The sequence below is a fragment of the Schistocerca gregaria genome, chromosome 4 (assembly GCF_023897955.1).
Source record: "Schistocerca gregaria isolate iqSchGreg1 chromosome 4, iqSchGreg1.2, whole genome shotgun sequence".
NCBI lineage: Eukaryota > Metazoa > Arthropoda > Insecta > Orthoptera > Acrididae > Schistocerca > Schistocerca gregaria.
The window spans coordinates 571,655,628-571,669,496 of NC_064923.1; the positions used below are offsets into that span (position 1 = coordinate 571,655,628).

Genomic DNA, 13,869 nt, shown 5'->3' on the forward strand with positions numbered 1-13,869 from the left:
GAAATTGGATGGACCTAATGACGAAGACTGGTGTTCGAGAGGTAGGCGTAGCGATCAACCACTAACTGCCAATGGATCTGCATTGCATAACAAAGTTAAGCATTTGAAAGGAGGAGAAAAAGAGCATATGGAAGAGTTTTTGTGGGAATTTAAGGATTTGTTTTTTCTTCAAGAGCTATTACCAGAAACTCCAACAGGGAACGAAGCACCTGTTTACCGTAAACCATATAGAATACCAAGGTATTTGCGGCCGATTGTGGAGGATTTCATTGATCAGCAGCTTGCGGGCGGTATTATAGAGCATAGTAATAGTTGCTGAGGAGCGGGCATTGTGGTTCTGCCTATAAAATCTATGGATGGAACTAAGAAATACAGGTTCTATTGTCACTACCAATACCTCAATAATAAGACAATTAAGGGCACACACCCCATGCCAAACATATCGGGGACTTTGGATCACTTAGGACAGTGTCAGTACTTTTCTATGATGGAATTGACAAGTGGTTATCATCAGTTAGAGGTGGCTCCAGATGGCCGTCCAAAACCTTCTTTCTCTATTCCTGGGCTCCCTTACCAGTACATCAGAATGCCATTTGGGTAAAAAAATGGCCCAGCAACATTTCAGAGGTTGCTAGACAGTGTGTTGAGGGGTTTGAAACCAAGGCAGTGTCTTGTCTATTTGGATGACATTATAGTGGTTTCACGTAGTATGGAGCAGCATAGACAGCAGTTAAGGGAAGTCTTTATGAGGTTAAGAGCAGCTCGTTTGACGTTGAGCCTGGAGAAGTGTCATTTTACATTAGAAGAAGTAAAATATTTGGGTCATATTATCAGTAAGGATGGAGTGCGAACAGATCTGAGATTGGTACAGGCTGTAAGGGATTTTTGGGAGCTGAAAACAGTTTAGGAAGTGCAATCATTTGTCGGAATTTGCAATTTCTATCAAAAGTTTGTGAAGGGTTTTGCAGATTTAGCACAGCCATTGACGCGATTGTTACAGAAGGGTGTGAAATTTGAGTGGACAGAAGAGTGTCAGAAAGTGTTTGGCAAACTGAAAGGAGTGTTAATATCAAGTCCGGTTCTTATGTTTCTAGACTTTGAAAAGGAATTTATTCTAGCATGCGATGCATCACATCAAGCATTGGGGTCTGTTCTTAGTGCGGAAATTGATGAGAAAGAACATCCTGTAACCTATGCTTCTAAGCAGTTGAATGCAGCAGAGAGGAATTACTTCACAACAGGGAGGGAGATGCTTAGAGTAATCTATGGAATCACATATTTTAAATGTTATTTACAGTGGAGAAGATTTCGGGTAGTGACAGCTCATGTTGCATTGAAGTGGTTGTTGGGGTTGAAGGATTCATCCTCTAGACTCGTGAGGTTGATTGTGAGGCTTAGTGAATTCAACTAAGAGGTCATGCATAAGCCTGGGAAGAAGCATGATAATGTGTATGCACTGAGTAGAAAGGTGGCAAAAGTAGAAGTCATCGGTTATGACCTAGCAGTATGGCTAGAATTACAGGACGCTGACAATGATTGTGAATTGTGTCGGGCACAGTCACAATTTAATATGTATGACAGTCTTCTGTGCAGGGAAATGAAGTTAGGGCCAAGGGCAGTAGTACCAGCGAAGCTGAGAGATGAGGTTTTGAAAGAAGCACATGATCATGTGTTATCTGGTCATGGTGGGAGTAGAGCGACAAGTAAGAGAGTGGTGGAGGGGTAGGAAAGTAGATCTGGATCGATATGTCAAGAATTGAATACCATCTGCGCAGAGAGTAGATTTGAGTCGGAAATAGATACAGCTACAACGATTGCCGGAAGCGACAAGTCCATTTTCTATGTTGGGAATTGATGTCTTAGGACCTTTCAGTCAAACACCATCGGGAAACACTTTCGTTTTGACAATAATATACCATTTTTTGAGGTATGTGGAGATGGTGGCTATCTCAAATCAACAGGCAGCAATGGGTGCACAGCATTATTAAACAACTGGATTTTGAAGTTTGGTGTACCAGAGACAATAATTACTGACCAAGGGACCAACTTCATGTCGGATTTAATGAAGGAACTGTGTAAATTGCTGAACATAAGGAAGTTGAGGATGAGCACGTTGCATCCACAGGTGAACGGAAAGACAGAATGGGTACACACAACAATCTGGGAAGATGCTGAGTTTTTATGTGTGTTCTCATCACTATCAGTGGGACAAGTATTTAAAGCATATTGTGTGTGCATACAATGCAAAAGTCCATACCAATACTGGTTTATCTCCATTTGAGGTAGTGTATGGGTGAAAAATACCATCACTGTTTGATTTAGTGAAGCTACAGAAAGGAAGGGCCAGTGAATCTGTACGTCAATTGACGAGGACAATTCAGGAGGTCTGGAAACGAGTACAAAAGGCGAATACGAAGGCTTTGGAAAGGCAGGGAGTCGCAGTAAAGTGGAAAGGGAGCTTACCCCCTATACGCCAAAAGGGAAAACGAAGAAGTTCATCATCAGGTATCAAGGGCCATACCAGGTAGTTGAAACCACATCCCCCGTTAACGTTAATCATCAGCTGCCTACTAGAACAACGATAGTACACATTGGGCAGTTGCAGCCATTTAAGGGTTGTCCAGATGTTATTCCAGGCATGTCACAGGAAGAGAAGAGGAAGAAAGAGAGAGTGGAGAGAGGTGTACCTATGCGTTGCGTCCAGAAAGTAGTGGAGTATTTGTAGGTTTTTTTTTTTATGTGTCATTGGGTTTGTGTAGGTTAATTAGGCATTGTATTTTCATATGTTGTATGTATTGTGATCCTGCTGGGGACAACTGTCTTTTCCAAGAGGGAAGGTAACAGTATGTCCAGCATCAATTCGGACACGTGCATGGTGCAGTTATTTTTAGCCAGGAGCAAAGAAATAGACTGTCCAAGGGACATCGTGGAGCCAAAATTGAGCTTGCAACAGGTCGGGTTGCATTGGATCTTCTCCACCTATGAAAAATTAATAGTAGTAGCAAGTTGTTTTGAGCAGGGAATATTTGCCGAAGCGAAACATATAGAGCTCGAGGGGAGCGGAATTTTAATCAGTGGAACTGCGTGTAACATAATAGGACCAACCTTCCATCTGCGAGCGTCAATTTCAGGAGTCACGCAATTGAATGTTACACAGCCACAGCTGTACTGGCCAGAAGCAACTTCAGAGTTTGCTAAGGCTGAATCTGACCTTGTTAAATCCAACTCTGATGTCAGGTCTGTTGAGATCTGTAAACCAGTTCATTTCAGAGCAAGAGGGGTGCATATCAGCCGAACAGGTTGTGCAGCATGTCGCTCAATATAGGGAAAGGCAATGACAAGTAACGATCATCCTAAGCACCTCTGTGCCAAGTGCCATCGCAGCCTTAACTTTGTTGTATATTGTTTTCATTCTGATCAGGTGGAGAGCCAACCGACGGTAGTCCAAAACGCAGTGGATTGGATACCGAGGGCATAAGATGGGTAGGTAAGGGGTTGATTGAGTGTTAAGTGGAGTGGTCATGTGCTTTAAGGGGACTAGACCACATCTAAGTTTTCTAATGGTAGTAGTAAATATGTCATAAGTACATGTTGGCCCAAACAAGTTTAAGAGTAGTTAGAGGTCGACCCGGGGACCAGGTCTTTCCAAAGGGGAGAATATGTAGCGGCACCACCATTTAAGATGTGAAAAGGTTAGCTTCGGTGCAATGTTTCTGAATGTGGGCCTGTTGACAGTAAGTTATGCTACCAGTGGTTGCAAAGTAGAATGGAAGCCAGAGGGCTGTAAACCCACTGCAAAGAGTAAACACAGCAGTTTACATGGTGCGAGTTACAGGCAGAGTGGGCCTACTGGCCCAATCCAGGTGTTATGAGTACATGACTCGGAGTGGCGCATTAGCAAAATAGAGGCGCAGAGCCGCGTATAAATTGGCACCGGTTCACTAACATGGCATTCAAGTGTGACAGCTCTCCTGGATGGTGGGGCGCATCACACCACCGGCTACATGCAGCAGCAGATGGGGCGCCAGCATTCCAGTCCACAGCAGGTCACTGGCTCAATCCTCTGAGACCAACACGGGGTCTGCAGCCAGCCAGCCAGCGGTGGGCCACACCACAGCTTGCTACTGTGGGCAGTCTTGTTGGCTCCTAACACACGCTGGAAACAAGGGCCGCAGATTCAGACACCAGATTGCGGGCACTTGTTGTCATCGCGATCATAGCCACGCCAGCGAGGAAGCATGCCGCAGGCCGCCTTGCAACTCCCACTTTGTGGCACTGAGTTGGCAGGGATGAAGACTGCTGAGTCGACAGCCAGCGCAACCTGAAGTTGTCACAAGTCCACAGCCGTACAAGGCCAACACACAGCAGTGTGCTGCATGGGTCGCTGAGGCAACCCTTTACATGCCAAGCTGTTTCACAGACACCGAAGTGGTGTCCTCAGCATTGCGGGACTCGGTGACGCATACCGAGAGGAACGGGAGCACTGTAGCTGGAAATAATAAATCACTTGGGAAATTCGGACGAGTTTTAATATGTCACATCCTGACAGCCCATCCTTGTCCAACATTCCTCCACAGATGGATAAAAAGTGAAGTGATGACATCCAACTAAATATGCTAAACATAATTGACATAATAAAGCAATATCAAGTAACAATAATAATAATGGCGTGTAACAAGGGCCTCCTGTCGGGTAGACCACTCATCTGGTGCAAGCCTTTCAATTTGATGCCACTTCGGCGACTTGCGCGTCAGTGGGGATGAAAGATGATGATTAGGACAACACAACCCCAGTCCCTGAGCGGAGAAAATCTCCAACCCAGCCGGGAATCGAACCTGGGCCTTTAGGATTGACAGTCTGTCGCACTGACCACTCAGCTACCGGGGTGGACATCAGTTGAGATTGGAGGGCCATATAGACCGTATGCCAGATGTAAGAATCGCTAAAGCTATAAAACAATGTAAACCAAGATACAAAATGTCTTTAGGGAGACCAGTGAAGAGATGACTTGATCAGTTCTAAAGCAGACAGAACAGTCCAAAGGCCCAGTCTATGATCTAAGATGATGATGATGATGATGATATTTATAGGATTTGAAAGTCTGTTCTCAGATACTAATTTCCTAATGAAGTCAAACACAGCTTTAAAAAAATAAATCTCGAAAAAGTTGCCAATCAAAATGAGATGATTCCAAAGCACTATTAAGTACAAAACATTTCTCACATGTTATGTAGATGTCTGTCATTGAATGCTTATTGTTGAAGTCTGGTAATGGAAGAGTCTCCAGTTTGTATCTCCTTTACAGCATTTTTTACTTTTACTTAAATTCTATACATTTGTCAGTTGGAAATAGTAATGAACAAGTATTCAGTCATAATTTTCTAAGGAAAATAACATTTTATTGTTAGTTGTGGGTCATATGAAACAAATTAAAATTTTGTATGAACATGTAAAATTACTTAGGTTCATCAATAATCCTCCAGAATGTATTTTCACTTAGCAGCAGAGTGTGTGCTGAAAAGAAACTTCGTCACAGAGTAAAACCAGATTAATCTGCCAGGAAGTTTCATCGACAGTACTGGTGCATTTAGTATGCTCATTTCTCCACAGAACGAAGAAATTAGTGGGCACGAAACAGAGGAAACGTAGAATATCCTGGGAAAAAATGCAGCATATCTTTCTGTGGATACTGTCCATCCTTTTGAATTGTTATGTACTAGAATCTACTAGATGACTATCATGAGCAATGCTTTTTCATTTTATTCACAGTGTCTCTCAGCACTTTGCATGACTGTTTCTGTAAACATCATGTGTTCCAACAAGTATGTAAACATACTGATTTTTCAACGAACTATTTTATTTTTATTTATTTATTTTATTTTTATTTTTATTTTTTTCTTGCAATCACCAGACTTCTACAGTCCTTCCTGGTGACATAAAGTTTTAGTCTCAGTTCTATCATGATCCAGAACATCAGGCTGCCTTTTTTTTAATTTCTTTATAACTGATGACTGTTGACATTGATACATTATGAATGCAATTCCACATTTGTAGTTGATTGCTGTACTGTTTACTGTAAATGAGCACCAGCTTGAAGGCATTTTTCTGAACAAACAGCCTTCAGAATACTTTAGACTGTGAAGTTGGTAGTCACATCATATAAAACACCTGCAAATTTACTATCTAAATTAAGATATTAATATTTATTGTGTGGTTTTATCTTATATGCTGTAATGTGTGTTTCATGTTCAAGTACTTGACATAGAAGTAAAATCTTAAAACACCGAAATTTGTAGTCTGTGTTCTTCTTAGTTCAGTGATTTGTCTCCTGAACAAGCTTCAAAGCAGAAATATGTAGCTGCACAAATATCTTTTACATTTGCTGTATTGAACTCCATATATTGTTAGTGTAAGTAGTGCTAGGGAGATGTATTATTGCTCCAGTAAGCATACAGTAGTTCATAACCTATTTGTTAGTGTATTTTCTGCAATTTCATCTTATGTTTTTGCCACAGTGCAGAGGTCTAACAGCAGACTGTGCACTCGACTATTGACCATTTGTAATTTCTGTGTATAGGCCATGTTAAGATGATTTTCTGAGTGTAACATTCACTGACAGCACTGGGTATCTGATGGCCTGACGTCACGAGCTGCGACCCCCCAGAAAGTTCACAGTTTAATGTTGAGTAAATATTCATGCTGCAGATATACCCACACTGCCTATGACATTTCAACCATAGTTGTTCAAATGGTAGAATAAATTAAAAAGAAGGGGAGGGGTACATATTCAAGTCTTTGAACACTTTAAATGTTTGTGGGATTTCACCTGTAAAGTTTGGAGACACTCCTACATTTCTCTTATTGTTGAAGAGTTGCATCATGCTTCTTCTGACACAGTCGGCTAATAAATGAATTCAACTGTGTTATGACAGAACCTGATAACAAGTACACTCCTGGAAATTGAAATAAGAACACCGTGAATTCATTGTCCCAGGAAGGGGAAACTTTATTGACACATTCCTGGGGTCAGATAAATCACATGATCACACTGACAGAACCACAGGCACATAGACACAGGCAACAGAGCATGTACAATGTCGGCACTAGTACAGTGTATATCCACCTTTCGCAGCAATGCAGGCTGCTATTCTCCCATGGAGACGATCGTAGAGATGCTGGATGTAGTCCTGTGGAACGGCTTGCCATGCCATTTCCACCTGGCGCCTCAGTTGGACCAGCGTTCGTGCTGGACGTGCAGACCGCGTGAGACGACGCTTCATCCAGTCCCAAACATGCTCAATGGGGGACAGATCCGGAGATCTTGCTGGCCTGGGTAGTTGACTTACACCTTCTAGAGCACGTTGGGTGGCACGGGATGCATGCGGACGTGCATTGTCCTGTTGGAACAGCAAGTTCCCTAGCCGGTCTAGGAATGGTAGAACGATGGGTTCGATGACGGTTTGGATGTACCGTGCACTATTCAGTGTCCCCTCGACGATCACCAGAGGTGTACGGCCAGTGTAGGAGATCGCTCCCCACACCATGATGCTGGGTGTTGGCCCTGTGTGCTTCGGTCGTGTGCAGTCCTGATTGTGGCGCTCACCTGCACGGCGCCAAACACGCATACGACCATCATTGGCACCAAGGCAGAAGCGACTCTCATCGCTGAAGACGACACGTCTCCATTCGTCCCTCCATTCAAGCATGTCGCGACACCAATGGAGACGGGCTGCACGATGTTGGGGCGTGAGCGGAAGACGGCATAACGGTGTGCGGGACCGTAGCCCAGCTTCATGGAGACGGTTGCGAATGGTCCTCGCCGATACCCCAGGAGCAACAGTGTCCCTAATTTGCTGGGAAGTGGCGGTGCGGTCCCCTACGGCACTGCGTAGGATCCTATGGTCTTGGCATGCATCCGTGCATCGCTGTGGTCCGGTCCCAGGTCGACGGGCATGTGCACCTTCCGCCGACCACTGGCGACAACATCGATGTACTGTGGAGACCTCACGCCCCACGTGTTGAGCAATTCGGCGGTACGTCCACCCGGCCTCCCGCATGCCCACTATACGCCCTCGCTCAAAGTCCGTCAACTGCACATACGGCATGCTGCCTGTGTTAAAGACTGCGATGGAGCTCCGTATGCCACGGCAAACTGGCTGACACTGACGGCGGCGGTGCACAAATGCTGCGCAGCTAGCGCCATTCAACGGCCAACACCGCGGTTCCTGGTGTGTCCGCTGTGCCGTGCGTGTGATCATTGCTTGTACAGCCCTCTCGCAGTGTCCGGAGCAAGTATGGTGGGTCTGACACACTGGTGTCAATGTGTTCTTTTTTCCATTTCCAGGAGTGTATTTTGTAACAGGCTGCTGTGGACAAGTCAAGTCAAATAACTGTGAAAACTTGAAATAATTTGCTTTCTGAAGCATTTCTAGTGTGATTGGTTGACAGACATGTATTTGGAAATGTGTAGTATGTTTGTATAAAGATAAATATGTTATATTTAATTATTTCATTGTAAACATTCTAACCTGACTGTCCCACACATCACTATTGAAATTCTCTGTCTCTGCACAAGGTTTGAAAGCACTGGGAGGCATAAGATTTACAAGAGAAAAAACATTTTACTTATCTTCGTTTTGTCTTGTTGTTGGCTGCAGTTCTAGCATATAGGGGTATATTCTTGAAGCTGAAATGTTGATTTTTTTGTAGGTTCCTTTTGATCTGAATAATGTTTGAAGATTTGCCTGTTTTACTCTTGAATTTTAGTTTTTGTCACATTTTTCAGTATCACGCCGGCTTTACAGTTTCCACTTCTATAACATCCCAAATTACATTGTTAGTGTCAATCATAAAAATACATCTGTCTCCATCAGAGGCATACCCACTGCTACTAACATTCTGTAGTACTCACAGTATTCCAAAGAATTTACAAAGCAAAAGAGTTTACAAACTTTCTTAACAAAAGAAGACTCGTCACCAAGATATAACATTATTTTATTAACGAATCCAGAAATAAATTTAATAAGTAGCATTAGATTGTGCAGTTAAGAATATGAATTTTAAGTATGCCAGATATTTCTTAATTTAAAATATGTCTAAAAGAAGAATAATTTTAACTGCACTTACAGAGTACTAACAAATTAATTTCTTTTTATACATTTTAGCCTGAAATATAATACATAGTATACAAAATCATTTTAAATTCATTTAGTTAAACAGCTGAGATAATGTTCACCTATACAAGAATCAATAGTATACATGGTATCGTTTATTTCTACAAAAAAATGTAATATTAGAGGAGGGTGTCCTTTTACAACATGTACAACAAATGAATGGCGGATGAGAATGAAGCATCGATGGCAGCACGCACTACGATTTCTTACATGATGTGACGCTTGTTTTGTGAACGAGCAAAAATAGTGACCTAAATTCATTTGCATCACATGAATTGAGCCACATGATCGACTTGGACAATTATGTTATTAGAAAGGGTTGGTACTGACATCAGTGAAATCAGAGTATTAAACAAACCACATTCAGTAAGCACTGCTTAAAACAGATTACTAGATAATGTGAGAAAGAGGCAGCAGAAGCAAATTAGTTTGTTTTATTATGTTTCAAAATAATTTACAGACACAGCTATTGAAAATAACAACCAAGATAAAATAATGAAATTAACAAAATTACGTATGTAAAGGGAAATATATATGATGTTTCATGTGTGAAACACATCAGATTTTGGTGTCCTGGCAAGGCACATTACCAGTCTCACTTATAGAAATAATTAACCATTGCATCTGTGTTTCTTATTGCTGACATTTTTCTTCTTCTTTTATCCATGTTTGTGGCAAATTCAAGTTATTTTGCAGTAAATGTGTTTTCAGTTCACTGACACACTCTTTCTCTCTCTCTCTCTCTCTCTCTCTCTCTCTCTCTCTCTCTCTCACACACACACACACACACACACACACACACAGGTAATCATTCAGAACACAGTATGCTTTAATTATATCAATAGCAAAGTCCAATTTAACATTCATTGCTCACTGGAATGCATAACATTTAAACAGAAACTGTTACTGAATGTTACGTGAGTGAAACTGTTAGTGCAAACAAGAAAAATTGACACATACAGTATATTGTGCTGTTGTACCTGCGATTGTCGATTTCCACTTCTAAGCAAAAATAATTCCTAATACATTGTTAACCTAAAATATGACTGTAACAGACTTCAGAAACCACATACGAAAGAGAAACATGAGCCCAACTCCACATAGCGCAAGGCTATAGTGTCAAGTGTGGCAGGACTGATGACCATAGATGTTATGTCCCATAGTGCTCAGAGCCATTGTTCAAGTGTGGGATGCCGTAGCCCTTCGCAGCCAGCTGCCAAAATATATTACCTGTTTACTCAAGGCTGGAAATAGATACAGCTCTCCCTCCATAGTTACAAACAGTTTCGATGTGTTAACTACATTTCATACGCAGCAGTGTATGACCTACAGTGCACAAAATGTAAACTAGGCAGTGACTGTATTTTTCTCTACAACCTTTTTGAAATATGGGTGGTAGGTTACTTGATTTTGAAGTATCATAATAACTACAAGCAATAATGAAAAGAAAGCTTAATCATTATAAAGCTGTGATGCAAGAATATAAGATGTGAAAGAATCAAAAATGTTTATATTGAAAAGTTTCTTCAAAACCAAATGAGAAATATTACGTAGCAGATAAAAATCAAACAATGGAAAATCCAGGATGGAATGTAACAATATCAGAGTAGGAAAGTTGCTACTCACCATATAGCAGAGATGCTGATAGGCACAACAAAAAGATTCACACAATTAACACTCCTCAGCTCTTTAAGACTGCGGACGTATGTGCAAGTTGCGTTTGTGTGTGTGTGTGTGTGTGTGTGTGTGTGTGTGTGTGTGTGTGTGTGTGTGTGTGTACTGCTGACAAAGGCCTTAATGGCCGCAGCTTTTGTGTGAATTTCTTATTGTGTCTATCGCGACTCAGCAGCTCTGCTATATGGTGAGTAGCAACTTTCCTTCTCTTGTATTGTTACGTAGCAGATAACATACACAAATCCCAAACATGTGATTTTTAATTTCTTGCATAAAAAGTGAAAGCTGTAATAAGAAACTAACTACAGAGACAGACATAGCTTTGTTTTATTTACATAAAAATTAACCAAGTTGACTAAAGCCGAATGACCATCTTTGTACAAAGAAGACAAGGTGTCATATTACTTGTGTTGCTGTCGAGTCACATGCATGCCATGACATTGTCCTACCATGCCATGTGTTCACATCACTTATCATGACACATCAGTGAGTACCCTGCCTAAAATATTAAGAGTTATATAGTTCAGACAAAAATATTAACTTCCTACCCCACACACATTCTGGAAAATCCCAACCGAAGACATTGCAAAAGCTTTTACTAAGGTTTATGAAGTTATATTTCACTGGATAGCAAGTGCTAATCAAGGCCAAAACCCGCGAAGGTGGCCAACTCGTGAAGACTATTTACAACACATCCTCTGGGAAAGCTTGAATAGTCACAAGGCCAAAACCGTGTGACAATAGACTCTTTAAGTTGGAGCATACTTCACAAATTATTTAAAATGCTTATTTTATATAGTCTATGATCAAGTAATATTTTAGTCAATAAGACGACAATCCTTGTGTCCCCCAGTATTTTATAAGCCTTTCTAAACATTAAACTGGTTTGAAGCATAATTTAAGTTTTATTTGTTATTAAGGTTCTGTGTAAACAATGAAATATTTAAATTAAAATCATTTTCAAATTATTGCATGACATGTAAGCCAAATATATTTATATAATTGGAAAACTTAGTACTTTCATTCAATCAACGTTCAAGCAAAAGTTTATTAGCTGGTTCGAAATTTTAGAGCTTATGATACTATGAAAGTTAAAATATCAAGTTCTCCAGTAAAATATACATCCCTCAACAAAGCTAAGTGCAGTAGGAATCTGCAAAACTTACTGTCTGAACAACTGGAAATTATAAAACATTTCCCTTGAAGTAATTTTGATATTTACTAGCCACTTGTTGTGTGGAAGTTACTTCCAAAACAGAAAAACATTAGTATTTATTTGCCCCAGGAGTAATATCAAAGAAAGTGTACATTCCAGTTTAAAAATTTTAGCATCTGTGTTTCTAGATCAGTAAAACAATCAATTAAGTTTTGATTAAGTAAAATGCTGTGTGGTGCAAATTGTGTTTGAAGAAAAGAAGATTGTATGACGGGAACCACCCAAATGGGACTAAATTTGGGATGGTTGCTTCAGCAAGGGTACAGCTGACTGCCTGTCCTATCCTCATAAAAAACATACTTATATACTCTGTATGTATGTGTATTCAGGCTATCTGTTTTGATAGGATTGTGGTGACAAATCCTGTATCATAGCAAGATGATCCCAGGATTAATTAATAAAAAAAAAAGTCCTTGTCCTTCAGAACCATAGGAAGCTATGGCTGATATCCGTCCTGCAGCTGAATCTTTTCCACAAGTCTGAAATCAGATAATTCATTCTTTATTCCATGCATCTTTTAGCCTGAATCTGCTTTATGCTGTGTGACCAATGGTAAAATGTGTTTGAAATGAATAATAATCACTCGGGTTTTTAATGAAAAAGCATTTTATTAGGTGAAAAACTTTGTAAATTCACAATGTTTTAATGCTTATTAAGTTTTAAAAATTAAATTATTTAGGTTGCTATGTATTTTAATTGGTGTATCATTACGTCCATTTAGCAGGAATGTTATGTTACAGGAAAACTATTTAACACATTGTTAATACGACTGGCGTTACTGTTGTACTGTTTATTGTGTACTGTATTATTATTATTATTATTGTGCACACTTCATATACTACGAACATTGCAATGTCATCTCTGTAAGAACGATTGATTAGATGCAAGAGAGGGCCTAAAAGGCCATAATATAAGCTATATATATATATATATATATATATATATATATATATGTGTGTGTGTGTGTGTGTGTGTGTGTGTGTGTGTGTGTGTGTGTGTGTTTATATATTGTAGTGGCAGTTGGAAAATGAGGATGATACGCAGAGGTCCCATTTAACGGTTAGCCTCTCTTGCTTGAAAGCAGTGCATTCTGTCAGCCATATAAGGGAATAATATTGAAGTTTCTTGCAAACTGTTTCTTCATTTACATATTTAATTTTTTCTGCCTGGTCGTTTTTTCTGACAGTGAATTGTTTGTTCCTTAGGCCAGTGTGACTCAGGAATGTGGAATATCTTTGGCTGTTAAGGAGCCACTGGTAGCTTCAAGTTCCAAAGCTCATTGCTCACAACCGGATGGTCAGGCGTCTAGCCTTGGCTTGTGTGTACGTAGCACGGGGTTATATCAGTCTGTACGTTATTTGAGCTGGAAGATTTGAAATAGCAGCTGCACAAAATGTTATGTTAGAATTTTGCTAATGCCTTGTGTGGCTTTTAATACTGCTGAGAGATGCATTTATCTTGAGTTTGATGTCTTTTATTTACATTTTTTGATCGTTTGTGTTTTTGCCTGAGCTGTTAGAGGTAATACAAGGAAAAAAATGAAAGATTATGCTGTCTTCACCACATTTTTTGTGGATACTAAAATGCATTTGGCATAACCAGCTATACTATTTCAAGTGTTAAAAATGAAACTTTTGTTTCCAGTTGCAGTCACAAGATATGCTAGTTGCAAAGTTTTGAACTTTATTTGATGTTAAGTTTTTATTAGCAAGTGTTTTATTCAATTTAATTTGCATATAGTGTACTGGCTGTGTAGTGAATGTTCACTCTCTGTCTGTAATGTTATTAATCACACCACATATGAAT

At 40.2% G+C, this 13,869-nt stretch overlaps 1 protein-coding gene across 13 annotated transcripts in view; it reads left to right on the forward strand.

Moving 5' to 3' along the window:
• LOC126365822 (uncharacterized) overlaps positions 1 to 13,869 on the forward strand; it is a 182,930-nt gene that overhangs the window by 17,772 nt on the left and 151,289 nt on the right. Inside the window, exon 5 of one of the 13 annotated variants that reach the window (XM_050008426.1) lies at positions 13,269 to 13,385. The exons of the other annotated variants lie outside the window; for them this stretch is intronic. Within the exon in view, the coding sequence (XP_049864383.1) occupies positions 13,269 to 13,385 (117 nt within the window). The remainder of the gene's footprint in view (positions 1 to 13,268; positions 13,386 to 13,869) is intronic. 13 annotated transcript variants of the gene reach the window in all.